At 37.8% G+C, this 27926-nt stretch overlaps 1 protein-coding gene across 1 annotated transcript; it reads right to left on the bottom strand.

Annotated features, from left to right (window-relative positions):
- On the bottom strand, positions 1032-27219 carry LOC109232061 (kinesin-like protein KIN-12C). The gene is given in 31 exon segments (XM_019397712.1): positions 1032-1774; positions 1877-1988; positions 2278-2336; positions 2403-2477; positions 2561-2659; positions 4770-5015; positions 5617-5691; positions 5789-5861; positions 5960-6120; positions 6296-6403; positions 6483-7596; positions 7599-7720; positions 7916-9856; positions 10024-10090; positions 19682-19740; positions 19943-20012; positions 20095-20330; positions 20449-20553; positions 20632-20799; positions 20898-20963; positions 21112-21175; positions 21251-21309; positions 21413-21500; positions 25015-25089; positions 25163-25323; positions 25402-25494; positions 25580-25693; positions 25775-25894; positions 25985-26068; positions 26189-26344; positions 26547-27219. Coding segments are annotated over 31 exon segments (6666 nt in total). The 5' UTR covers positions 26997-27219; the 3' UTR covers positions 1032-1528.

The following is a 27926-nucleotide window of genomic DNA, read 5'->3' as shown; positions in this document are numbered from 1 at the left end:
GGGAAATTGGGGTTTGATTTAGGCTACAATTGAAAGCCAATCTAGCTATATTTTAAATAGCCACTTTTCCCTTTTTAATTTATNAACCACTAATCGACGATACAAAATCTACCTCTTAACTTTCAAACATTCCAACTTTGCCAAACGCGTCTGAATCACACTTAGACATTCCGGATCACAACCAAACTTTGCACACAAGTCTCAAAATTAAATAGGAGTCCAATAACACCAAAGTCAACTCCCGATCAAACCTATAAGCTGTCAAATTCTTCAAATTGCCAACTTTCGCCAAATAGAGCCAAAACCTTCTAGGAACATCTAAATCCAAATCCCAACACACACCCAAATCTAAAATCACCATACGAACCTACTGAATCCTTCAAATCTCGTTTCCAAGATTGTTACCTTGATAAATTCTACCAACTTAAAGCTTCCAAATTAAGAATCACTGTACCAAACAGTTCTAAATCCCTCGAACATCAAAACCAACCATACACGCAATCATGGTACATCTTATGAAGCTACTCAAAGTCTCAAACCACCGAACAAAATGCTAAAACTCAAAACGATCGATCGTCGTTACATTGATATTATAAGTCCGCTGAAATGCAAACAGCAATATTTATTTCAGGGATTTATGCAAATATTCTTTAGTCACATCGGGTCATTCTCAATAGTGTATTGAGGACGTGCTGCTCTTTTACTCGCTCAGAAAATGCAGTACCTCATGTTCAGTTGGATAATCAATTATAGTTCAATCCCCCTCAGCTGTCATTGCCTACATAATAAGAGGGTCGGCAACCATCTGTAACACCTTTTGCGAATGTGTGGTGAATGAGGGCCTGCATATGCTCCAGATACTACTGGTTTCGTCCAAGGGATACTCCTCTGCATAGTTCATGTGCTTCTTTTCAAATTCACGTATGTAACGGATTAAGTAGCTTATAGAGTTGGACAATACATTTATTATTTATAAAACCAAAAAAAGGGTACAAAATGCTGTAAAATAGAGACGGGGATCTGGTCGTATGTAGTAAACACACCAATTAATATACACCAATTACACTTTAATTCTGAAGTAGTTCGTATCGTCATAGATTGCCTTTGATAGGTAGTTACAGATAGAATTACAAACAATTAGAATTTGTGCTATGACAATTACCACACGCTGTGTCCCAATTCCGGTTGTTCAGGAAGGAGATTGGTCACCACTTTCCTACGGACTCAAAGTCACTCAACAAGCCAACATCACCCAACCTAAGAAAAAATACATATAGTATATGATACAGCTGATAATTACCTTCCAACAAAATAATACTAACAATTATATGTACATTAAACCATTATCTGCAGCTCTGAATTTCTATTAGTGATATTTGCTTTTGTGAACTTATAAAACTTGATTCTGAGCAGACGGCCTATGATTGATAAGTTAGGCTTTTTGCTTTCTTTGTCTGGCAGTTGTTTATCCTTGTAATACATAGGAGCTGTATTGCAGAGACTCCCGCATGCCAAACCTATATTGAGCTCACCTGAATTTTGTTTCCTTACCACAACCATTCAGGTTGCCACGTGTACCAAGGTCATCAGCCTCACGAGCCAGAGAAAGTTTGTCCCTTGCTCCTAAAACCAACTTCTGAGGACGACCCAGCCTTTGGCTAAGGTCAATTTCTTTCAATCTTGCCAAGGCACCCATTTGAGTCTGTCTTCCCAAGAGCCTTTTAACCATATCATCCAGTTCCACAATTTTTCTCTGTAAGTTGGTTCTATCCATCTGTGAACACAGGGTGGGAAATGGAACAGCAATATCATTATTAACTAATGCAACAGTATAACATTTATCTTCTAATATGGGCAAGAGAAGAAAAGTTCATACTTTCAGCATTTCATTTTGAGCAGTCAGCAACTGATCACGTTCTCGTAACTGTTCTATGCACATCTGGGATGATAACACGTCTGCCTCACTATTTTTCACTTCCAAAATGTATCTAAAAATTGGTAAATAGTCAGAACCCCATCATACAACATCCTACAACCAGAATCTAAGTAGAATATTATGCTGGTTATTCTCAAATACTAGAAGATTTATCAATCCTACGCACTTTCTGGAAGAACTTGAATGATAATTTGAGTAACTCCAAGAGAAACACTATTTAATTGATTGGCCTCTCATTCAATAAGACACTCCACTGCCAATCATACTACTAATACGACATATCATTCCTTGTCTACTCAGTACCGGTTAAATTTAAGAATGAGGAAGACAAAGTAACTTACCTCTCTCTTTCTTCAACTAGATCATCAATTTGTCTCCTTAGATCTGAAAGTTGTCTCTCCTGTAATAACATAAACCAGTGTAAGGCTCACAATGAAAATAAGTATTTGTTTCCTATTAAGCATACCATTGCAATGCGCTCTTCTGATTGTTGCTGAGCCTCCTCTACAAATTTGTGCAGTTGATACTGCTTTATCAAATTCTAGAACATACAGAAAAAAAGTCCTTAAAAACTCAGAAGCAGAAATACACAAGAAAATAAAGAGGTTTTAGTTGGGAACTTACTGCATAACTAGTCATGTCCAGCTTGACACCAAGCAAATCCCGAATTACATCATGTGTCATGTTTTCTGTTGCAGCCAGTCTACTGTTCAGCATACAAATCTGACAACATATACAGTCATAAATATGTGCAGAAAGAGTAATCATATCAAATGATTCAAATCATACTATATTGTAAATGCGAGGACTTTTAGTTGAAGTTATTCTATTAAAATATCCTTCAGAATTTGGATGACCATATCACCCTCTTAATTTACCCTCTAAAATATCTCTCATTAAATGCTTTACACCTCTTTCTCCCTCCTTTCTATTCCTCTATACGAACTTTTTAATTTCAGATATTTGATGTTGGATTATAAATTCTAACTTGGAGTGGTAGGAAAACTTATGTTGTTCAATGTATATGGTGTTCTTTGTCAAAAACAAAAAAAAATTGTGTGACTTCACAAATAAAGATCATGAAATATCAATGTGGCAATTAAAAGTTCCATCTTTAATACAAGGAAATATAGGACGACTGAATGGGCGGAGGTTACATTTGGAAATTGGAATGAATGGGAGATAAAAAGTCAAAGAACTGTTTGGATTAACTTTTGTGGCTTTATAATCCCCTTTCCTAAGAATTCATTCACTCCCATTAGTTTTGCAATGACATTTCTAGATGAAGAACTTTCTATAATACATCCAGTATCATAACATGGGAAATTAGATATACTATGCCATGTACATTTCGGAAGCATGGTAATGAAGAAAGATAATTTAATGCTTATGCTTGATGTTTTTATCACTTATTAGTAGTTTCCTTTTTATTTCGTTTAACAAAAATATTCTCATGATGAGATCTTATGGATTCAATTTGTGTAACAACAAAGTTGTTTTTTCTGTTTTTTGTCCTTACTCTCCTTTTTCCTCTTTTGCGAACCACTCTTGGCTTATGTCTTTTGTTTGTTTTTACTTGATATCAATATTTGATGTATTGATGTTCCACATAACATCTTCGTCCTTTTCTTTTACTTTTGTGATATCTTTAAATTGTTGATTTATTGTTACATTTAATTTAGTTGCGTCATGTTCCAAGATCAAAGATAAGCATGGTCATGTTAAACACGATATATTTTCACTGCAAAGAAGCTTAGAGATATTTTTTCATGTTTTAATTGTGATTTCTCATGTTAAAGATATTTCTCCATCTTCTTAGAATGTGCATGCTTGTTTGGAGTTGTAAAGCAAGTACATAGCTCATATAGCGAATTTCCAATAAAGATTCGAAGATTTCCATAAATCAGGGTTCTTGCTTTATTGAGTTGGCTAAATATGATTAACAAACTTGCATTTTTTCGTTTATCGACTTTAATTTTATAACTCACATATTTTTATAACTATTTTATATCCGTACCCAATAATGTGAGGTACAAGCACAACGCGCATGCCTAGAAACTATATAAAAGTGGCAGGAGCTCTTTGAAACTTGGAAATGCAGAAGATGAACCGATAGTTATAGCACTTGGAGACAATAACCAAGAGTAACTTTGCTGGTTTTCTGAAATGAGAAGTAGATATATCAACAGGCGATGAGATACAATTGCATATTTGCCACTTAAGTCATGTACACCCGTGATTTGGTCTTAAATTGTGCTACCTATTGAGATTGCTTCAGTTCATGGAATGGAACGAGGTCGTGATAGATTGCCACTATTAGATCTTTGCTAATATACTTCACAAGTTCTTAAATATATATCAATAGCCTTTACTCCTATTAAGGAGGAGCAACATATAAAATATGTACAGTGACAGAATTCCCCATTTTTTTGGTAGAGCTTAGCAGTAAAATGGCAGTTCTTTTTCATTAACGGTGGTGTCTGGTCTAGTCTTGATGCACCTTAGGAATCCATCTGATTCTTGCTACCTCCCACCGGTACAAGTACCAGGTAACTTTGCATACCAAGGCTTAAGGGAAATGAGAACACTTTACATAGTGTTACTGATGAGATTTGAACTGAGCAGTTAAAAGCTATTGTTATTCATGCTTATATATGATTTTGTGATAACATCTCAGACTGAAGGTTGATGTGGATTACTAAATTTACAACATCCCAAAGTTGCTAAGTATCATATTAGGAACCACCCCACGAGCAAAGGCATTAGCTTTCTGCAGCTACCATGTCTAAAATATGACTCCTGCATGATAACAATATTATCTAAAAGTACATACCTCCTTCTGTTTTTGAGCCTGTAACACCTCTAGCTCTTCTATGTGAAATTTAGCTGCTGACAGTTCCTGGTCTTTCTCACTATTCATCTGCTGAACCAAACTGGAAATGCATCTGAAAGGTGAGCTTGAACCTCTTGTCCTGGTTAAGCTTGAGCACTTCTCTGTCTTATCTGAAGTTGGTCCTCCATTTAGTGTGTTTAATGAGTGAGTTTCAAGTCCATGCAGCACTGCCTCCAACTCCTTGTACTGATATCACAAATGGCGAAAGAGAGCTGGTAACTGTCTCTTATTTTTAAGCATCATATCACCATACAGAAAACTACGGCACAGAGATTTGGCTAAAGCTCCAAGTGGACTGTGCAGTCTCCAGTGTGGAACTTACATTAGAAGATTGTATATGGTTTTTCCTTTCCAATTATAATTATAAATTCCTTTCCCATAAAAAGCTGTGAGTTCAAAGAAATTTTTAAGTCTAATATGGGCAATATTCAAAGATTTTCCATAAGTAGAAACTCACAGCATAAGTTTCAACAACAACAACAACAACCCAGTATAATCCTACGAGTGGGGTTTGGGGAGGGTAGTGTGTACGCAGACCTTACCCCTACCCTGGGGGGTAGAGAGGCTGTTTCCGATAGACCCTCAGCCGCAGCATAAGTTTCACTTTGCAGAATTAATTTTAATGCCTGAAGTAAATTCAGTGGATTCCCTAGCACTAGGCTTAAAATGTGGATTTTGAAATCTCGTCCTGAGAAACGAATTAGAGATACAGAGGTTTTGCTACTTGATTTTGTTATTTACTTGCTCACAACGATAGGTTATATGGACTTGCTATGCTTTACAATACCTTTTGTTGATACTGTGATGCTTGGGCTTGGGAGTGCAACAAGATTTCTGAAATGTATTCCTTGTATTGTTTTATCTACAGCATATAAACCAAAGCTAAATATTATGTGGAAAATATGACTGGACAAAAAGTCTTATAATGAAAGATATCAACCTGTGACACAAGAACCTACCTCTTTAGTTAGCTCTGCTTTTTCTTCTTCAAGATCTCGTATTCGGTAATAAACCTCAGTAGGCTCCACTAACCTGCCATATAGTTTCTTGATCAATGTCACATCATATACCACATCATGGTTATGTATCAAATCATCCTGTATGCAATTAAACCACATGAACTTTCTGACCTCGAAAATTGATCCTTTGTGGACAGTTCACCTGAGCTCTTCATGTCCATACTTCGAGAGTTCTCAACCATTAATAATCTTTTTCTTAGCGCTTGAAGTTCCAGTTCTAATGAATCTCTAATCAGGCGATCTCTTTCTACCTCTTCTTCCATTTCATGTACCTCAAAAAGGGGATAAAATAAAGGACTTGAATTTCTTAACATCAAACCAAAAGAATAAAGCTGCATGTTATATTGTTTGTTTTGTTTTAAAAGGTCATTCCACATTTAAAGGAGAGCTCAACTTGAATTAAAAAGTTGCACAGTCTAAACATAATTAAAATGTGGAAAGGCTTACCTTATTCTCCAGTACATTTATGGTGCCGTCAAGTTCCTCAACTGAGTGTTCTAAAATCTTAACCTCCTCATCTTTTTGTTCAGCATACATTTTACTGGCTTCTGATGCCTGGTAAATTAAGAAGTCATCAGTGCAGGACATGTCCATCAAAGTTTAACTGGTTAAATATTCTTCAGAAAATACAAACCTGGCGAGCTTGTTCAGCAATAGCTTCGTTCTCATCAGCTAGTGAACATGCCATATCAAGCCTGTCTTGCAGGAACCGGAGTTGTTCAAGAAGCTGGTTCTTTTCTCCAGTAACCCTCTTGAGATCATCTTCTGTATCTTTAACTGTCATCAATGGTATCAGTTGTTTCTCTGCAGAGGAGGTCAGCCGAAGAATTTCACTTTCTAAGCTTTTCACAATCTCCCTTTGTTCTTCCAACTCATCCTCTGTTTGAGACTTCTTCAGACAAAGATCATCTAAAAGAGCTCTCAACTCAGAGTTTTGATTTGACAAAGTATCCGATTCTCTTCTAGTCTCTTCAAGATCAGATTTTGAGGCAAAAAGATCACTCTCCATCTCTTTCAGCTGATTTTCAAGAGTTCTGTGCTGAATGAGCATTTCATCTAGTTGATGGTCTTTAGTAGATAACTCATTTTGAGCTCGATCCAAAGCTGCAATTAACTTTTCAACTTCATCCGTGATATCCTTTCTGCTAGAAGCTGATTCTTGCAATAAGCTAATGTCAAATAGCAAACCTTTCAGCAAAGCTTCTTTTCGTTCCAATTCTTTTCTAAGCTCCAAATTTTCATTTTTGCTGTTGATCTGGTCTAAACCCAACTCTTTATCCTCCATTTTTCCAAAGCTTGTCATTCCATCCAGTTCTTCTTTATCCATTATCATGCCAATATTACAACTTCCGCAACTTCTCCCCAAGTCATGTATAGAATCTATAGCTTCGCAACGGTATAGCACAGAAGAGGATATCCCATTCTTCATAGTGTCAAAAACAATACCTTCTAGTAATAAATTTGAGTTGCCAATGAGGTTCAGTGTCTCTTCTACCATTCTAAAAGCATCAGCAAACAATGTTTTCAAAAATTCCTCCACATCTTTTTGCATATCCAAGAAAGACCCTTCAAGCAAGGACATTGTATTTGAAATTTCTTGCAAGCTGCAACAGGCCTCATCCTGTAGTATTCCTATTTCTTCATCTCTCTGTCGAATGGAGGACTTAAGCTGTTTGACATCTTCAACCAAGCTTGCTTTCTGCTCCAGTAATTCCTCTTCTGCTTGTCTCAACATAGAAGTCAATTTTTTTCATTTTCATTCACTTTAACCAGAGTATTTAACGTGTAACCTACTTCTTTGATGGTTGAGAAGGCCTGCTCAAACTTCTTAAAGAAGTTTTTCTCTTCAGTGATTTCGTCACCAGCTTCTTCCTGCAAGCTCAGAATGAACCCCAAGAAAACAATAGTGAATTTTCAGAACTTATGAGAGCAGGGAACTACTTTATCTAGTAATACAAAGATAAAACCACAACAATTTGACCTCTTTTCTTACCTAAGCGATAAAAGGATGCTAAGTTTCAGAATTCAATTTAAGTTTATTGAAAAATTATTTGACATCTGTATTACCTCTCTCCTGTAGTTGCAGCTAAATTCAGCTCCGTGCATCATCATTTTATGACCCTGAATTATTTCATTTTGTTGATTCTTGATTGGCTGCTGGTCATTCAGTTTTGCAAGTTCAGCTGAATCAGAGAGATACATTACTGGGGGTGAACCCTCTCCTTTCTCATTGAAAACGGAATAAAACTGAGCATTTATTTTGGCAAAAGCACCATATGCCATTTTAAAATTCCTCCTCAAATGCAGTAGTGTTGTGCCTTCTAGATTCAAATTCTTCGGTATGCTTTGTGAATTACCACTGTGGGGAGATGTATTTGACCTTTTTCCTGAAGCAACACTTTCAGTTGAAAGATTAGAACATGAAGCCAAACAGTCAGTTGTCCATCCATCTGATTCACTTGGATCCTCAGTTGTATCAGGGCATAGATGCAAGTTCAAAATCCTGCTAAGATTTTCTGTGATGTGATCCAATTTCTCGTTTGTTTCAACAAGTTCATACCTAATCTGATGCAGCAGTTTCTGCTGTTTGTTATGGTCATGAAGTTTACTGGTATCACTTGATGGAAATCCAACTGCATGGTACTGAGAACTACCATTTTCTATTAGATCATAGAACTTATTTCTCATCTGATGGATAAGATCTAGAAATTCTTGATTGAACTCCTTGCACAAGAAAATCATTTTATAGGCGTCTGATTGGAGGCCTGACAGATAGTTTTGTGCATCGAAGCAAAGAGCATTTACAGCATTCTCCACCTCCAGTAGCTTTAACCTTGCCAACTCAATATCATTTTCATTAGCTATCAATGCTAATACACTTTCACTTGAACTGTCTCCTTTTGTGAGGTTTCTGTCAAGACTATCAGATCCATCATTTGCAGAAAATGAAGCAGCATGAACTTCAGCGGTGTGGTTCCCCTTGTGCAGCAGATGTTTTTCTAAAGATTCCAACCTACTGATTTGATCATCTATAGAAGAAACTAGCTGGAATGCTTCCTTGCCGCTTGACTCATTGTCTAACTGCTGAGCTTGAGTAAAAGCCATTGTTGCACCTTTCAGAGAATTCAATTTCTCATCCATTTGCAATATGCCCCGTTGTGCTTCTTCCAAACTCCTTCTTAACAAAAGAATGGTTTCTTCCTTCTCAACACAAATTTTAGCAGCTCTCTCAACATGTTCACCAATGCAAGCATTGATGTCAGGAAATGAGCAAGCTATATGTTCTATGTGGGAGGAAGCATCTCGCAGGGACTTAGAACCATCTACTAAAAAGGATGTTAGCTCCAAAGTTGCTCTTTCCCATTCCATGCACAGCACCTCTATTTCTTCCTCTTTAGCTGCCAGATTGTTCTTTAAACTCATGTTTTCATCAGCCATCAAGCATAATTTCTCCTGTAGTTCGGACTTCATTGCAACAATCTCTTCCTGCATATGAAGAATCGCTTTAGTTGTTTCTGTTTCAACTTCCTCACGCACTAACTCAGTTTGGTGTTCCTCTGACAACTTTAATGCATGATCCTCCAGATATTGGCTATTAAGAAAGCAAGGCTCCCCAAGGTCCTTGGACATTTTTTCCAACTTAGCTTGCAAAGCCACCATGCAGAGGTCTCCATTACTGTCCTGATTTTCAAAAACAGAGCCTCTTGACTCATGGCTATCAGGTTTAGGCCTGTGTTGTATCCCAGCCCTTTCAGTTTCACACAGCTGCTTCGACAGCCTTTGATTTTCTTCCCTTGTGAATTCAAGCTCTTCTATTAGCTTAACTTGTTCCTGTTCCATTGCTTCCATCAAGGATCTTGCTTCAACCAACTGTTTCATGATATCTTTCTGCTGCGAAATGGAGGCCCAGTCAGTTTCGACAACTTCTTGATATTTGGATTCTCCGCCTTCTAGCGGGTCTTGTGATGCCCTGTTTACTTTATCAGCTTCAGTTGACATGGTCTCCACCTGTTAAAGTACCGGTTAGACAACAGCATAAACAAAGAGTTCAGTATCTCAATCGATTTTATCTTCCTTGTCCTCTATATCTGCAAATAATTTTCCGGCTTGGGATTTCTATATGTCAAGGAGGAAAATTTAATCCTTGTTACGGAAAAAATGTAGGATCCTCTTACAAAATCAAATGCAGCTTGGTTAAAGTTCACATGTTTTCCCAATTCACCTTGCAATTCATCAACCTCACTGCAAACCGAAAGACAGATCAGAAACGGAGCCAAAAAAAAGCTTTTGAATGAGAAAAGTAATGAAATTTGAACTCTCATTTCACTGAGGCAATACTAAGAGAGTAAAGATTGCCAGCTGTTTGGATGTCAAGAAAGAAAGTATCAATCTTGTCACACCATAGTTTTGAAATTATAACTTAGAAGGGTCAAATTAATATATGTATTTTGACAAATACGCATGAACACGCGCACACCCGCACACATATATGAGTTCCACTCATTTGGTAAGCAATATAAGCAATCTTTGTGCTCCGAAAGAAATTAAATTTGCTGAATAGCATTGAACCACCTCATCTAAAAGTTAAAATGTTAGAGAGGAGACACTTCCATTTATTTATTTATTTAGGTCTAAAATGCGCCCCTCACATGCCGGCGCTAATTCTTTTTCTTGGGCCAAGCACGTAAAAATGATTTAGCTTTTGTGTGGTGGTGAGACTGAACGCAAAACCTCTATCTGCTCTAATACCATGCTAAATAGTGGTGAACATGTCATGACTTCAGAAATGCAGCAATAAAAGAAATGTCGCTAGGGGAGTTCAAAGCTGGGAGGAAAGTACAGGAATAACTAATGATAAATCGATGGCCGAGATTAAATTTCACTTAATGAGCTTCAAAGGCTCAGATGCTGCCAGCTGGACGATTCTGTTGTAAAACTCAACAAACTAGTTGAGCAGAGTATCACTGAACCAACGGGTATTTTCCCAATTCTCCCTCTTTCTTCTCAAATCTCATCTCCTTCTTTTTCTTCTAATCCTTTCTCTTCTTCTCTTCTACAGATCTGCAGCTCGTTACGGAATCTCGATTAGCTTAGTTTCCATTTTTCTTACTAGTTCTCCATCCAGTTATTTAGTTTGTAATTGTTGATTGGCTTAATTGTAGGAAAGATTTGATTCTGAATGAGATTTGATTTTATTCTGATTGATTGTAATTGAGTGTAATCTATTTCCCTTCCTAAAATAGTCATAGGACCTAGTGTATACATTTTCCTTCTGATTGCGCAGAAAATATGGAGACATTCAAGGAGACTTAGGAAGGGAAATAAATTACAATAAATAAGAATAAAATCAAATCTCAATCAGATCAAAGCTTTCTCAATCAGAATCTTTCCTAATAATTAAGCCAATCAACTGGATGACTTGGGTATATTTGTTAAAAGCCAAAAGTGAAGTTTTCTCTTATTTTCAGTTATTTCACAAGATGATTTGTACTCAGCTTGATGCTAAAATAAAAATCTTGAGAACTGACAATGGCAGCGAATACATGGATAAAAGATTTGGTGCTTATTTGGAGTCCAATGGGATAGTCTATTAGACTAATTGTCCTTACAATAGTCCACAAAATGGGGCAGTGCTATGTACCATGCTGTAAAAGGTCTAAGACCAACAATAACCACCTTTGTAATTTCTTTTTCTGGAGGTCTTGGTTTTATGTCCCCCTCCAATGTACGAATCTCATATTAACATACGAGGTACGGGAATTTTTTTTAAAAAAAAGTCCACAAATAGGGTCGCTAAAAGAAAAAGTAGGCATTTGTTAGAAGTAGAAAGATCTCTTATGTTCACCACGCATCTACTAAAACCTTACTGTGGTGATGCTATTCTAGTGGCTTCCTATCTTATCAACAGAATGCCACTTAGAACCCTAATTTTCAAAGTCCTCTGGAAGCTTTAAAGGATAAGAATGATTATATTGTTCCTCCAAAGGTGTTTGGGTGTATTTGCTTTGTCCACACTAGGAATTATGGAAAACTTGATCCTAGAGCTATAAAGTGTGTTTTCATTGGGTATTCTCCAACATGAAAAAGATTACAAATGTTATCATACTCCCTCTAGGAGATCTTTTGTTAGCATGGATGTTACCGTTCGAGAATCTGAGCCCTATTTCAGTATTACCTCATCGCCTCTTTAGGGGGAGAGCAATAAGGAGGAAGAGGTGATTCTACCTAGTTTCATTACTGGACCTCTTGATGACATTGTCACAGGGGAAAGTGAAATTGGAGAAAGAATTCAAGGGGAGACTATTGGGTGTTTGGATATGCCTAATTTGAACACTTACTCAAGGTGAAATAGAACAGAAAAAGCCATCATGCAATCTACTGAAGCTGAACCTTCTTCTACTGGTGAGTTATCTACATTTCCTAATGAGTTATGTGTGCTTAATGCTCACAGAAAAGAAGTCACATCTTGCACCACCAAACACCCTTTATCTAATTTTGTCTCTCATAATTCTTTGTCTCCCTCCTATAGAACCTTTGTTTTGTCTATTTCTTCTGTGTCTATTCCCAGAATTGGAGAGAGGCTTTTACAGATCCTAAATGGAAGCAAGCTATGATTGAAGAAATAAAGGCCTTGCCAAAAAATGAGACTTGGGAACTTGTCACTTCACCCCTCGATAAGAAGTTGGTTGGCTGCAAATGGCTCTTTACTGTGAAAATGGCTCGATCGAAAGATTCAAAGCAAGATTGGTGGCTAAGGGATTTACACAGACTTATGGAGTGGATTATCAAGAGACACTTGCCCCTGTTGCTAAGATGAACATTATTAGAATTCTTTTGCCTTGTGAAGCTAATCTTGATTGGGACTTGCAACAGTTTGATGTGAAGAATGCATTTCTTTATGGAGACTTAGAAGAAGAGGTATATATGAAAATTCCTTCTGGATTTGGTACTGCACAAAGTCAAGAAAAGGTATGCAGATTGAAGAAATCTTTGTACAGACTGAAGCAATCTCCCAAAGCTTGGTTTGACAGATTCTGCAAAGCAATGATCTCCTTCGGTTACCAACAAAGCAATGTTGATCACATCCTCTTCATAAGACATCAAACGGTTAAACTCACTCTTCTCATAATTTATGTTGATCACATAGTGACGAGAGGAGAGTTGGCCCGATTGAAGAAGTTGTTGGCACATGAATTTGAGATCAAGGATCTAGGAAAATTATAGTACCTCTTGGGAATTGAGGTTGCTAGATCAAAAATAGGAATCTTTATTTCTCAATGGAAGTATATTCTGGATCTCTTAAAAGAAACTGGTATGGCAGGTTGCAAACTAGCAGAATCGCTCATTGAAAGTAATCACAAATTACAAACACGAGTTGGAGAGCCAGTTGATAAGGGTAGATATCAGAGATCGGGTGGAAGACTCATTTATCTCTCTCATACTAGACCTGACATAACCTATTCAGTCAGCTTGGTGAGCCAGTTCCTGCATGATCCCCGAGATCCTCATATGCAAGTTGTCTTTCACATTTTGCGGTATCTGAAGTCTGCTCCAGGCAAAGACCTGCTTTTCTCCAAACATGGTCACCTTCAGGTAGAAGCCTATATATATGCGGATTGGGTTGGATCTTTAGATGATAAAGATCTACATCCGGTTATTGTACACTTGTAGGAGGAAATTTGGTTAGTTGGTAAAGCAAGAAGCAAAGTGTAGTTGCTAAATCAAGTGCGGAAGTAGAATATAGAGCTATGGCCCAGGGCGTCTATGAACTTCTTTGGTTACTAAAGTTACTAGAGGAATTGAGACTGTCTGAAAAGCGAAAACTTTTCTTATATTGTGAAAACAAGGATGCCATCAGCATAGTTCATAATCCAGCGCAGCATGACCGAATAAAGCATGTTAAAATTGATCGATACTTCATCAAAGAAAAAGTCACTTGAGCTTGTTTCATGTGTCATCAAAAATGCAGCTAGCTGATGTGTTTACTAAGAGTCTCAACAGACAGACTTTTCATACACTGGTTAGCAAGTTGGGCATGTGTGACATCTTTCCACCAACTTGAAAAGTGTTGATTGGCTTAATTATTAGGAAAGATTTGATTCTGATTGACAAATATTTGATTCTGATTGACAAATATTTGATTCTGATTGAGATTTGATTTTATTCTGATTGATTGTAATTGATTGTAATTTATTTCTCTTCCTAAAATAGTCATAGGACCTAGTGTATAAATACATTTGCTTAGGGATGTAAGAAATGCACAGAAATACAAGAAGCCTTTTCTTCTTCACAAAATCTACCGTAAAAGCAATTGTTTCATCTCAATACAACAGAGAAAATTGTCTCAAAACTTGATTGACTTCTTCATTAACTAATTGAGTTCCTGAAAATTGGTATCAAAGCTCTCAAACCTACAACATGTGGATTAAACAATGGTGGATGGCACTAGGATGCAAACTATGGATGCGAGGATTACTTAACACGAGGAGGTGCTAGCTGAGTTGATGACTGGGCGACAAACTTTGCAGCAGACATAGCTTGGCATTCAAGGAAGCTTGGAATTAATATTGGACATATGCTTTGGAGAGACCACCAGCAAATCCAAATGAGGAGGTTTACTTCCTATGTCGATGCTTAAGGCAAGACATAATAGGCAAGCTAGATTTACCATTCCACCTCTCAAGTAGGAATTGCCAAGTTTTGAAGGCAAGGAACCAAGGTATAGCCTAGAAAATGCGAGTGATATTTCAACTTGTATAAAACCGTTGAGAATTCTAAGGTTAAAGCGGCTGCTCTTTATTTGTTTAAGTAGTTTAAGCCAACCACCTTAAATGGTGCAATAGAACAGGCTAGAATGCAAGAGAAGGTCAGTAAGAAAGAAGGACAAAACCACAGGAAAAACCTTACTCGAACACTGGAGTTGCCTCAACTCACAAGGTTTCAGCCATGCCAGCTAATAGAACAGGCACTTATAGACTGAGTCCTGAAGTTTATGAGTATAGGAAGACTAATCACCTATGTTTCAGATGTGGAGAGAAGTATGCACCAGGGCACCAATGTAGAAACGGGCAACTAAACTGTTTGGTTGGGGAGAGAGATGATAGCCCTGAGGCTGTAGTGGACCCGCTTGAGACTTAACAGGAGATCCTAATTTAGCTGAGATAATAATTGAAGGAGAGGTTCAACAGGAGATGTTGGAAGCCATTTGTATCAGTGCATTAGCAAGAAACAGTTCTGACGTGAATTCAATTTTGGTCAAGGTCATTAGCAAGAACAGGAGCCTAACAGTGTTGGGTTGATTCTGGAAGCACACATAGTTTTATTGATGAGAAAGCAGTGACGGGCACTAGACATGTGTCATCTTAGTTTCCCCCAATGAAGGTGACTATTGCTGATGGGAATTATGTCATGTGCAATGCTAGGTGTGCAGGCTTTAGCTGGAAAATGCAAAATAAACATTTTCAGAAAGATTTGAGAATTATACAATTGGGTGGTTGTGATAGTGTTAGGCAATGATTGGATGAAAAGGTATAATCCCACCAAGTTTGATCATGAAAAGAAGTGTGCTACAATTGGGAGGAAGGGCAACAAGACTATGCTACATGCCATACCTGAAGCAGGCAGTTTGAGCTTTATCAATGGGAGTTCTACTTCTATGGGAAAATTATTGAGGAAGGGGCAAACACTTATGGCTCATTTGTTCATGGTAAGTGTAACCAGCTAGCAGAACAGGAAGATATAGATGATCCGGTACAAGAGGTGCTTGAAAGGTACAAAGAAGTTTTTGCAAAACCTAAAGCATTGCCTCCTTCCGGATCATCAGCTTCCACTAAAACCTGATGCTACACTAGTTAGGCTGAGAAAATACAGGTATAATTACTATCAAAAGGAGGAACTAGAGAAACAGGTAGCAGAAATGTTGCCCGGTGGGACCATCCAGCCAAGCCAATCCCCTTTTCTTCTCCAGCCTTATTGGTAAAGAAAAAAGATGGCACATGGAGGTTTTGTGTAGACTACATGGGGTTAAATGACATTACTATCAAGGATAAGTATCCTATAACCATTGTAGAAGATCTCTTAGATGAATTGCATAGTTCAGTAATATTTTCCAAGGTGGACCTCGGAGTAGGGTACCATCAAATCAAATGATGGTAGAAGATGTGTTCAAAACTTCCTTCAGAACTGGGCACTATGAATTCAGGGTGATGCCATTTGGGCTTACAAATGCCCCTGCTACCTTCAAGGCCTTAATGAATCAAGTTTTTTACTTTTTCTAAGAAAATTTGTGCTAGTTTTCTTTGAAGATATTTTGGTGTATAGTCAGTACTTAGCAGATCACATAAATCATTTATCCATTGTATTTGAGACATTGAAGAAGAATACCCTTTATGCAACAAGGACTAAGTGCTCATTTGGGCAATCACAAGTTGAATACCTTGGGCATGTCATTACTGCTCAGGGTGTGGCTACTGATCCTAGCAAGGTACAGGCCACGGTGAACTGGCCTAAGTCCACAAAAATCAAGACACTTATGAGATTTTGGGACTGACTGGCTATTACAGAAAATGTGTGGCTAATTATGGTGCGATTTGCAGACCATTAACAGATCTCTTGAAGAAGGAAGGGTTCAGGTGGAGTGAAGAAGCTGATCAAGCTTTTACAGCTCTTAAAAGAGCCATGTCCACGACCCCAGTATTAGCCTTACCTGACTACGCTCAACCTTTTGTGGTTGAGATTAATGCATGTCATTCGGGCATTGGAGTTGTACTGATGTAAAATGGAAGACCAGTAGCTTATTTTAGCAAGGTGCTAGCTCTAAGGCACAGCGATAAGTCTATCTATGAGGGAATATATGGCCTTACTCAATGCGGTAGATAAATGGAGACACTACCTTCAATATAAGCATTTTGTGGTAAGGACTGATCACCATAGCCTGAAATACTTGTTAGATCAGAAGGTTACCTCAGCCATTCAACAGAAGGGACTAAGCTCTTAGGCTTAAACTATGAAGTCCAGTACAAAAGAGGGGTGGAGAACAGAGTGCTGCTGCACTTTCTAGATAGTTTGAGACCTTATTTGTTAAAGTTGATCCCCACGCTACACTTAATGCCATCAGCACGACTGTGCCAATTTAGGTGCAAGAAATTGGAAGCTATGAAGAGGATGCACTAGCTGATAAGTTGATTGCACAACTCACAGTTGATCTTCAAGGGCCACAGATCTGGCAGTATACTTCTGGAGTCTTGAGGAGAAAGGGCAAGATTTACATTAGGGCCACTGGCACTCTCAGGCAACAACTGATTAAGATCTTCCATGATTCTTCAGTAGGAGGGCATTCAGGACAGCTAGGGACCTTTAAGAGATTGGCTCAGTTGTTCTACTGGCCTCTTATGAAACAGATGGTCATCCAATATGTGACTGAATGTGATATTTGTCAAAAGAATAACAGCTCGTTTGGATGGTTGTTACCTGTTGTATTGTATTGTATTGTTACTTTAAATACAATATTTGTTATGATTATTACTTAAATTTCATTGTATCGTATCATTAAATCTGCCGTTAGGTAACGACGAAAAGTGCCACTTTATGGAACGACCGATTTGTTGTGGTCGCGTCGTTACCTTATTTTTCCTCTCATCTTGCCCTTCCTTATTATTAAATAATTCTATTTTATCTTTTAACCTACCTTTTTATATAATAATTCTACCACATACCTTATTTTTTCTTTATAATATTGCAAGTTTTTTCTTCATTGTTCCAAACACTGTATATATCAAAACGATACAGTACAATACAATATAATACAATATTATACGATATATGATGAAACGATACATAACAACCATCTAAACAATGTGGTAGTGTTGGATTTTGTACAATACTGGCGGAAAGAGAGATAATGCAAGACAGCCGTGAAAAGTCGCCGGAAAATTGAGGCATGGTGACTCTGGCTGTATTCTGGCTCAAGGATGCGTCTCACCATCATTGCTCTGCCAGGACAAGGGGCCGCTTAGCGATCCTACAAAATATAGGCGGCTAGTTGGTAAATTAAATTACCTCACAGTGACTAGATCTGACATTTCCTTTCATGTAAGTGTTGTAATTCAGTTTATGAATTCTCCCTGTGATAGTCATTTAGGATGCAATCGTCGGCATTCTTCGGAATGTAAAGTCAGCTCTAAGCAAAGAGTTATTGTTTGAGGATCGAGGCCATGAGCAGATTGTTGGGTACTCAGATGCTGATTGGGCAGGATCACCTTCTGATAGACGTTCTACGTCTGGATATTGTATTTTGGTAGGAGGTAATTTGGTGCCTTAGATGAGCAAGAAACAGAATGTGGTTGCCCGATCTAGTGCAGAAGCAGAATATCGAGCAATGGTTATGGCAACATGTGAACTAGTTTGGATAAAACAATTGCTCAAGGAGTTAAAATTTGGTGAAATCAGCCAGATGGAACTTGTGTGTGATAATCAAGATGCCCTTCTTATTGCGTCAAATTCGGTGTTCCATGAGAGAACTAAAAACATTGAGATATGTCACTTCGTTTTAGAAAAGATACTCTCATGGTGCTACAAAGTTTGTGAAGTCGAATGATCAGCTTGCAGATATTTTCACCAAGTCCCTCACTGATTCTCGTATTAGTTACATATGTAACAAGCTCGGTACGTATGCACCCGCTTGAGAGGGAGTGTTAAATAGTTATGTGTGAATAATCCTAGTTCCATATGTAGTAGGAGTAGAAGATGTATTATATATGGGGCTCATTATATCATTGTTAAAAAATCAATAGAATAATTTTCCAGTGTATTATTTCTCACACTTATAAGTTGTTGCGGCCTCCTACTTCTAAGGTCCATCCTGTTTTCCACATTTCATTGTCGAAAAGAAAATTGTCTCTAGGGCAGTCGTCCAATCAGTCTTACCTGACCAGTGGAGAAGGCCAATTCCTAGTGAAGCCTATTGCAATATTGCAAAGACAACTTGTTCGAAAAGGAAATGTGGCTGCTGTTAAGGTGCTTATCCAGTGGTCGAACTTACCTCCTGAGGATGCTACATGGGAGGACCATGAGTTTATCAAGTCCAATTTCCAGAGTTTGATACTAACCCTTGAGGACAAGGATTATATGGAGGAGAAGTGTATGTCATGACTTGAGAAATGCAGCAATAAACGAAATGCCGCTAGGGGAGTTCAAAGCTGGGAGGGAAGTACAGGAATAACTAACGCTAAATCGACGGCCGAGATTAAATTTCACTTAATGAGCTTCAAAGGCTCAGAAGCTGCCAGCTGGACGAGTTTGTTATAAAGCTCAACAAACTAGTCGAGCAGAGTGTCACTGAACCAACGGGTATTTGCCCAATTCTCTCTCTTTCTTCTCAAATCTCATCTCCTTCTTTCTCTTCTTCTCTTCTACAGATCTGCAGCTCGCTATGGGATCTCGATTAGCTTAGTTTCCATTTTTCTTACTAGTTTTCCATCCAGTTATTTAGTTTGTAATCGCAACTGTTTCATTTCAATACAACAGTGAAGATTGTCCCAAAACTTGATTGACTTCTTCATTAACTGAGAACACCTCAGTTGAAAGCTTAAGGTGTTAGGGAGGAAAATTTTGTATTACTTATTTAGGTCTACCAACAAAATTCACTGAATATAGGAACTTCCAACAAAATTCACTGAATATAGGAACTTACAAGGACCACACTGTTTAAACACCGAAGCAATTTTAAATTGTTTATTGCAAGTTCACAATGTAAGGGGTAATTTCAGGCTAAGCTGAAGATTTAGTTGTGCATACCCATATATCCTTATTGGATTTGCACTTGCAGAGACTTACCTGATTAGTTTTGAATTCATTTCTCTGCATTCTTTTAACTCTCCTGCAGCGATTCTTTCCTGCATTTGGGATGCAGTTCACACACGTCAAATGATACACAACAGTCACCTTATCACTAATCCGATCTTCTTCTCTTGAAGTAGGTACAGGCTTCCTAGGATACCATGGCTAATTCCAAAAACTTGACCCAGAGTAAATTTCACGAAAAAGAACAGATGTATTGAAAGAAAAAACAAAAAAAGTCATCAGAGTAAATTTGACCTGTTCACATAACTCTGACATTTCAGCAACCAGTGTTCCAGTCTTCCTGTTCCTATAGAAGTTTTTAAACCTAAAAAAGACAGATGCAAGATTAAATTACCATAGAATAGAGAGCGTCCATCTTTGGCAAGTCAAATGTTCATAGTAATCACCATCTGAGCTGCTTAAGGAGGCTAATGTTCTCATGTGCAAGTCGAGTCAATTTTGGATTCTGTTCAGTTCTAGCCCAAAGCAGCCGAATCTCGTCTTTTAAAGCATTATTTTCTTCCAGGATAAAGCTGTCTGCAGAGATTATTCCATTTCCAAGTGATTCCAATCGGTCAATTTTTTCTTCTCTAAGTTTCATTATGTCTTTACTAAGTTGAACCTCTTCTTCTTGCTGATGAACCTGCAAAACACTCCTTCACTTTTATTTAACATGACTACTATATGCATAAATATCAATTCACCTAAGGTGCACTTTCTAATAACACAAGGTGCATAAGAGATGTCACAGTTATTCATACCAAATGTTTCATCGCTTCAATTTCAGCCTCTAATCTCCAAACATCCATCGCAGCCAATTTTTCTCTCCTCATGGCATTGAGCAAAGTTGATTTTAGATAATGTAACTGCCATTGAATTCATGGGACAATATTACATATGGTCTTGATGCTAATAGACAAATCACGAAAGGAGTAGAAGACTACCGAGTCACTTCTTCCATGCTGTGGACCACAATCAGTGTCCGGATTCAATTCCTCAGACAGGTCGAAGCTCTCGGGAAACTCGCACAAGCTGAATTGATCTAAACATGGGACACTTTCTGGAAAATAATTTTCCGTTCCCTGATGCTTCAGTAGAAAGGACAACTGACCCTGTTCAACAAGTTTTCAAGTATGCTTGAGAGCATTGAATATTTTACACGTTTCATACAACACAATATTATACACCTCTAATAGAGCATGTTACATGCCTTTAGTTGTTGGATTTGTTGCTGCAATGCTGAAACATCACCTGAAGCATCTTCATTTATTTTAGCCTAGCAAAATAAAGGTCAAAACTTAAAAAACTAAAGACTTTTGGTTTCCAAACAAAAGTTAGCATAGCATAGAAAATATAGCTTGGAATTTTACTACAGAATTTTGGTTTTTCCAAACAAAAGATTGCATATATCTGGAAGTTCATACATTGTTCTGAATAAGCTTTGCACGCTGAGCAAACTTTAGGGTGCTTAGTGTCTCACTGGCAGAACTGCAGAGAATAAAAACTAGTTATTACAACACTACTATTGCATTTTCATAATCACAACAGAGATCATCCTGTTACCAAATAGATGGGCTGACGGTGGCGATTACTGCTGTTTTCGAGTTCCCACCCAGAGAATCCTACATCCATGGAGGAAGAAAAGATAGCCTTCTCTTATTGAGAAATTCAATAATTTAACAGTCCAGTATTTTGTATGCCTAATAGTCATGAGATAGTTCTCACCTGAAGGAGAAAAGTTAGCCTAGAGTCCCTGTATGGAACATGTCTATGTTTGCCATGTGCCAAATCCACCAAGGACATGATGACAAGTCTGCATGCACAGACGAGGCAAAAATTTAGAACAAAACTTAGCAACGTAGGACAGCATAAGGCTGGCTTGAAGATGACTTCAAAATATAGTAGAAAAGAGATCAGTAACAAAAAGCATAAGAGCATTTTACAACACAGGATAATGAGACCCTGCAGTCTAAAATGTTCCTTTTGAAAATTAAACCACCTCCTGCAACTTGTTAACTTCTAGCGGTTCAAATAAACTCATATTACTTGCTAAGTTACTCTGTTCACAGAGAATTATGCAAAAGATACGAATATATTCATTATCATTTAGAAGATTAAGTAGATGCTTTACTTTCTAGTTTTAGGATCATGAGAACGCTCAAACATAGAAACTGCAAATCACATTAATATATAGCAAAAGACGTGCAATCCGATTTAGGCCTCAAAGTTAAAGAACAGACTAAACTCTATGAGTAGACAAACTGCCCAGAAAACCACAAGTTATCTATTGTCACGCTGGAGATACCCTCAAAACATAAGATAGTTTACTTTAAAGTCATATACGTTATTTCACTTAAAATCACATATGCTCTGCAGTTTGCTGAGTCAAGAAAACGCTACCAACTAAGCACTAAGAAAATCAGTGTGTTATCCATAAATACGTGAAATTTATCTTAACAGAAACTCAAATGAATAATGTCATTGGCTGTTATGATGTCTTTGCTTTGTACCCGTAAAAATCTATTTTTTTAACAATGATACAATGAGCCCTATATATAATACATATTCTACTCCTACTACATATGGGACTTGGACATATTCTACTCATATTACATATGGGACAAGGACATATTCTACTCCTACTATATATAGGACTAGGACTATTTACACATAACTATCTAACACTCCCCCTCAAGCTGGTGCATACAAATCATATGTACCGAGCTTGTTACATATGTAACTAATACGAGGACCATTGAGGGACTTGGTAAAAATATCTGCAAGCTGATCATTCGACATACAAGACCACTAGACTCCCACTGAGCACCAAAACCAAGTGGTTGCTGATAAACAGAAGTTGGCCGAAAGGTCGCGGGAAAAATTTGGTAACAGTGAGACTAAGGCACTAAGCCGAATTCCACACTACAAAATAGGTTCTAAATCACCACCAGAAAATAGAAACTTTTTTGGAAATTACTATTCACACCGTAAAATCCGGAAAAGCGCATTGTTCACGCCGGAATCACTAAGTTATCCTGAAGAAGTTTTGTCAAAAAGTGGCTGGAAGTGCTCACACGCGCTGGAAAAGGTATTGTAGCTCGCCGGAACCCTAGTTCTGGCGGCGCGTGACTTTCTGCCGGAGCGATTGACTAGAGTTTTGTCGCCTGACTTTTCCGAACAAGATGGTAGTATTGGTTTTCGCTCAACACTTACCGATGAGGAGATAATGCAAATCAATCTTGAGTCGTCAACCGGAAAGACGCACGGTGACTTTTCTGTTCCGATGGGACTAGAACTTATGGGGTTTAGTCGCACACGGTTTCGGATATGATGGTGGTACTGGTATATCCACAGTACCACTGTAGCAGTGATGAACCCTTGGAACAAGACGAAGTTGCCGGAATATTACACGGCGATGAGATCTTTCTTCCCGGATGTCGCTAGAATGATGCACAACGATAGTTTTCTCACTGAAAAAATGATACCATGTGAGAATGCACGGGAAAAAAATCTATTTTTTTAACAATGATACAATGAGCCATATATATAATACATATTTTGTCCCTACTGCATACGGGACTATGACATATTCTACTCCTACTACATATGGGACTAGGACATATTCTACTCCTACTACATGTAGGACTAGGACTATTTACACACAACTATCTAACAGTACCAATAGAGTCTATTTACACATAACTATCTAACAGTACCAATAGAGTCTAAGGCAAAGTGGTTCGGATGCCTACTTTACCTACTTGACGAAAGGGAACGAACAACATTTCAGTTCCGGGTTTATGGATTGGATTCAGTAAGCCTCATGACATAACTAGAGTGAGGCTTTGGTTATCGGCAAACGCTACTCCGAAGGCGACCCTCTAGAGTTTCCGACTGTTTCCGTCATTGAAGTAGCCTTTCGTCACCCTACCAAACGAAAGGAGTCACTATCAAACAGCTCGCCTATTGACCAAAGGTGCGCTCAACCCGGTAACTAGGAAATAGGTTTGCCCTTGAATTGAAGTGATGAGGTCAAAAAGAAGGAAGTAGGCCTCCAACTGACTACAGGTTGTGTGAGAAAGCATGGGAGAAAAATATATGGAATAGTAATTTCCAAAAAAGTTTCTATTTTCTAGTGGTGTTTTAGAACCTATTTTGTAGTGTGGAATTCGGCTTCGTCTCACTATTTTCAAATTTTTCAAGCGACCTTTCGGTCAACTTCTGTTTATCAGCAACCACTGGGTTTTGTTGCTCAGGGGGAGTCTAGTGTCCTTGTATGTCGAATGATCAACTTGCAGATATTTTCACCAAGTCCTTCACTGGTCCTCATATTACTAATATATGTAACAAGCTCGGTACATATAATTTATATACACCTGCTTGAGGGAGAGTGTTAGAATTAGTTCATGTATAGTATCCCACATTGATATAGAAGGCTTTAGGTATATGTAAACATTGTATATAAATAGGGCTATCGTAAAATACTTAACATACATAAATAATATATTTTTTTCCGTGTCATATTTCTCACAATAGGAACGAGTGTTCGATATAGGGAATAGGATCCATCTGCTTTTCATCTCACAGAAAAAAGATTTTGCATCTTTGGATACTCAACTTAATGAAGAGCAAATTGCATTCTAGGAATAGGTCTTGTCTCTAGTGGGAAAATTAGTGTTTTATATAACCAACCCCAACTAGTTTGAGATTACAACACAATTGATTGACCGGTATATGTACATCTGATGTAGGGCTTATCATAATTCACAGCAAGATGAGAATTTGCTATGAGAATTAGCAATTCAACGAGGATCGCTAATTGGGCGATGTTTATCTTATTTCATAATGTTTCTTAGATCATGTGACTCCTCAGAATTCATGAGTGCAATGTGCCACTATTGTGCATGCTATGTTAAGTCCACCCCCATAATTCTCACTTCAAATTGATGCCAATTTTGGATTGAAAGTTCATCCACGATTTCAGTCACTCAAAGGCAATCCACAAAGCTTTTTCTTGCAAATACTAGAAATTTGTTTGTACATATAATTTGCTTAATCAATCATTAATGATCCCGTAAAGATTCATAATTGGACTTCCCGCATAATCAAAAGAAAGCTAAAGCATCTTATGATAAATTAAGAATACTATTATGATGAGCATGAAGAATACATGATCCTGGAGGAGAAAATCAAAGAATGCAAAGTGTCATCTGCAGTATTCATCCAGCAGTGTTCGGGGGAAATTCAAATGAATCAAGAAAACAAATAGGCATGGCACAGTAATTTCAGCCCCAATTTACTCGAGAATATCTTAAGATCATCATTACCCAAGAGTTGATAAAGACTTATTGATATTTGCAGCTTCTTTCAAACGGTCTCCTTCTGCGCCACAGCTTTTCTGCCTAAATAACCGGAGATTGTGTAAGCATGAAAACGCAATTGATTGAGATTATATGCTATTAAGTCAAAAATTACCTTTCAGAACCAGCTAGATCAACTAGATTTAACCTTCCAAATCTAAAGTGCTTCATAGAGTCTTTCTCCAAGCAACTCTCTATGTTGCATGTGAAAACACTGTGAGATCGACTGCTCTCAGTATTCATATGAGTAGCTGCCATTTTTCTATTTGCAGCCCCCTGTGGAAGACAAGATCATCAAAACAATTTTCTCATGCGGAAAGTGCTTAAAGATGAAGGTTCAGCATTAAGTTTCACCTGTAACAAAATTCTGAGAATGTCATCAACAGAACTAACGCTAACTTCAGTGAGGTTTTCAACGTATACACCTTTCTTCAAGTCTTCTCTGAGCTATCATATATCAGCATATGTAGTGACTGATTCCATATGGTTGTGCAACATATCAGCAATTGTCATCAAACAAAATTGAACTTACCAGCAAATTAGTCGATGAAGGCTCAAGGAGGTCCGTTATCTGCTCATTATATATCTCTAAGAAAGAACACTTGCAACTATACTTCAATCTCTCATTCTTTCGATCGTCCTCTTCCTAAAAGGCATTAGAATAAGGAAATAGCGCTTAAAACTCGTCACGCAAAGTAACAGCTAAATCATCTTTTTCATATCTAACCTGTCTAATTCGAGTAAACAAGTACTCGAATATACGAGGAGTGATCCCACATTGTTCGCTTAGCTTTCCACCCATTTCACCTATGTCACCCATCATTGTGTAAGTCTTTCCACTTCCAGTCTGCAAGAATGGAATAAATTCAAAACCTGTAAATCAGTAATTAGCTATTTTGAATTATATCAAGCACCAAGAATTAGCACTGTCCCACACCTGGCCATATGCAAACATGCAGCTATTATAACCGGACATGCAGTTATCCACCATGGGCAACCCTGCAGCTTTGAAAAGCTTTTCCTGCTCAAAGCTCAAGAAACAAGTTAATTAACGTTGAGTTATCTCATCCTACTCCACATATGGTCCATTCATCCTTTCATAATGCAAAAGCATACAGATACAGATTACAGTATTTCGAACCTGCGATATAGTTTCACACGCAACATGATCAAAGGTGAATCTGGTTTCAGGATGAGCGAGCCAAACCAGTGTCTGTGCAGTCTCTTGCCTTAAGCATCTACCATATCCTTGTAATACTTTCTCCGTGTTATTTAATGGTCTAACACGAATCAATACCTACATGAATAAAGTACTCACTTTCATTGGTCTTGTTAAGAGAAAACGGACCTGAGCCAAACTCAATCCATCAGCAAGTTCTATGAATGTCCAAGACCATGTATGAGACCATTGGCTATACTCTCTATCAATACGGAACTCTAATAATTCAAATTGAAAAACAAAAACTTTTGATGTAGTAAGCATAATTGGTGAAGAGAACCTGCACATTGTGATCATTCCAGAAAGAAGGATCCTCCGACAGCTCAAAGTGGACAGAAGGCTCAGAGTTGATGAAAAGAGTTCCTTTTGAAGTTCTAGAAGATAATGAAGAAGTCCCTTTACCTCCAGTATGGAGAGCATGCCTAGCCCCAGAGGGTGTAAACACATTGCAAATTCTCCTAACTGGAGTAGTTTGAGCTGAATTGGGTTCGGAATGAGCTTTTCCTCTAACTCCATTTCCATCTCGAACAGCTCGGGTTGTTTCAGATTTAGTGGGATGGAGGTCTTGAGCTAGGGTCAGACATTGAGATGGGTCGGTGATGGAATTAAGAGGCGTTCGAGTAGGAGGAGGGAAGGGAAATTCGGTATTGTCAAAGTCGTTCTCATTTGATTCGAACTGGGTTCGAGCAGCAGCGGATCTGACAGATGAAGAAGAAGCGTCTTTGGACATAGCTGGGAACTTTCAAATGTCAAATTAGACTAGGGTTTTTGTAGGACAGTGAAGATGAATGGAGTAGCCTTCGGGTATCGGAAAATAAGTGCAGTGTGGCAGAAAGAGAGAGCATTTCTCATTCAGAATCAGTGGTGGCCTCGTGGGGTCTGTAAGGTAAAGGCGCAAGCCCGCCCCTTTTCAAATTCAATTATGGATACCGCTTCCACTCTTTTCATTTTATTCATTTATTGTCTCCTTTTCATTTTCATATGATAAAAGTAAAAACTTGTGAATCTAGAATCTATGCGTTAAGCTGTTAATTTCAATTTCTTTTTATATATTTTAAGTCGAAACAGTCAAAATTTTACTATTGATAAGGGTTATATTGCAGGCCCCTTAAGTAATAAACATGAATAAATTTTCAAAAGAAAAGAATTAATGTTAAAGGTTGATTGCAAGCTGAATACATCAATGGCGTCGCAAACTTGGCAAAAAAAATTCATGTTGGCATGTCATCTTTCCTAGTATCTATTAAACATTTCATGTGTTGCCGAAATTGTATCAATTAAACAGCTTTTCAAATCTCTTAACATTTAAAAAAGGCGTGAAATAAATAAGTGAAAGACACTTGACTCTCTCTATAATACCTCAGCCTCATTTTTCTTTTTTCTTTCTTTTTCTTTTTTCCTTTCTTTTTCTCTCTTCTGTAATTTGGTGTAAAACCTCGTAAATTACCGTATGTAACAAGAATCTGTTACGACCTCTGCAAGTTGAACTCAAAAATGGACGCAATTGAGCTTCGCCTAAAGAGCAGGGAAAAGAGAACTGCTCTTGAACAGCTGGCTCGAGCACTCAACTGAGTGATGTAACGAAATGGACAAGATAGAGAAGAAGAAAGAGAATTTTTATTCCAAATTTCTGAATGAATCTTACAAATGGAATTTCCCC

This window comes from Nicotiana attenuata, chromosome 9 (assembly GCF_001879085.1).
Source record: "Nicotiana attenuata strain UT chromosome 9, NIATTr2, whole genome shotgun sequence".
In the NCBI taxonomy this organism is placed as follows: domain Eukaryota; kingdom Viridiplantae; phylum Streptophyta; class Magnoliopsida; order Solanales; family Solanaceae; genus Nicotiana; species Nicotiana attenuata.
Note: the sequence above shows the minus strand (reverse complement) of the source record. Positions and strands in the feature narration are given on the sequence as shown.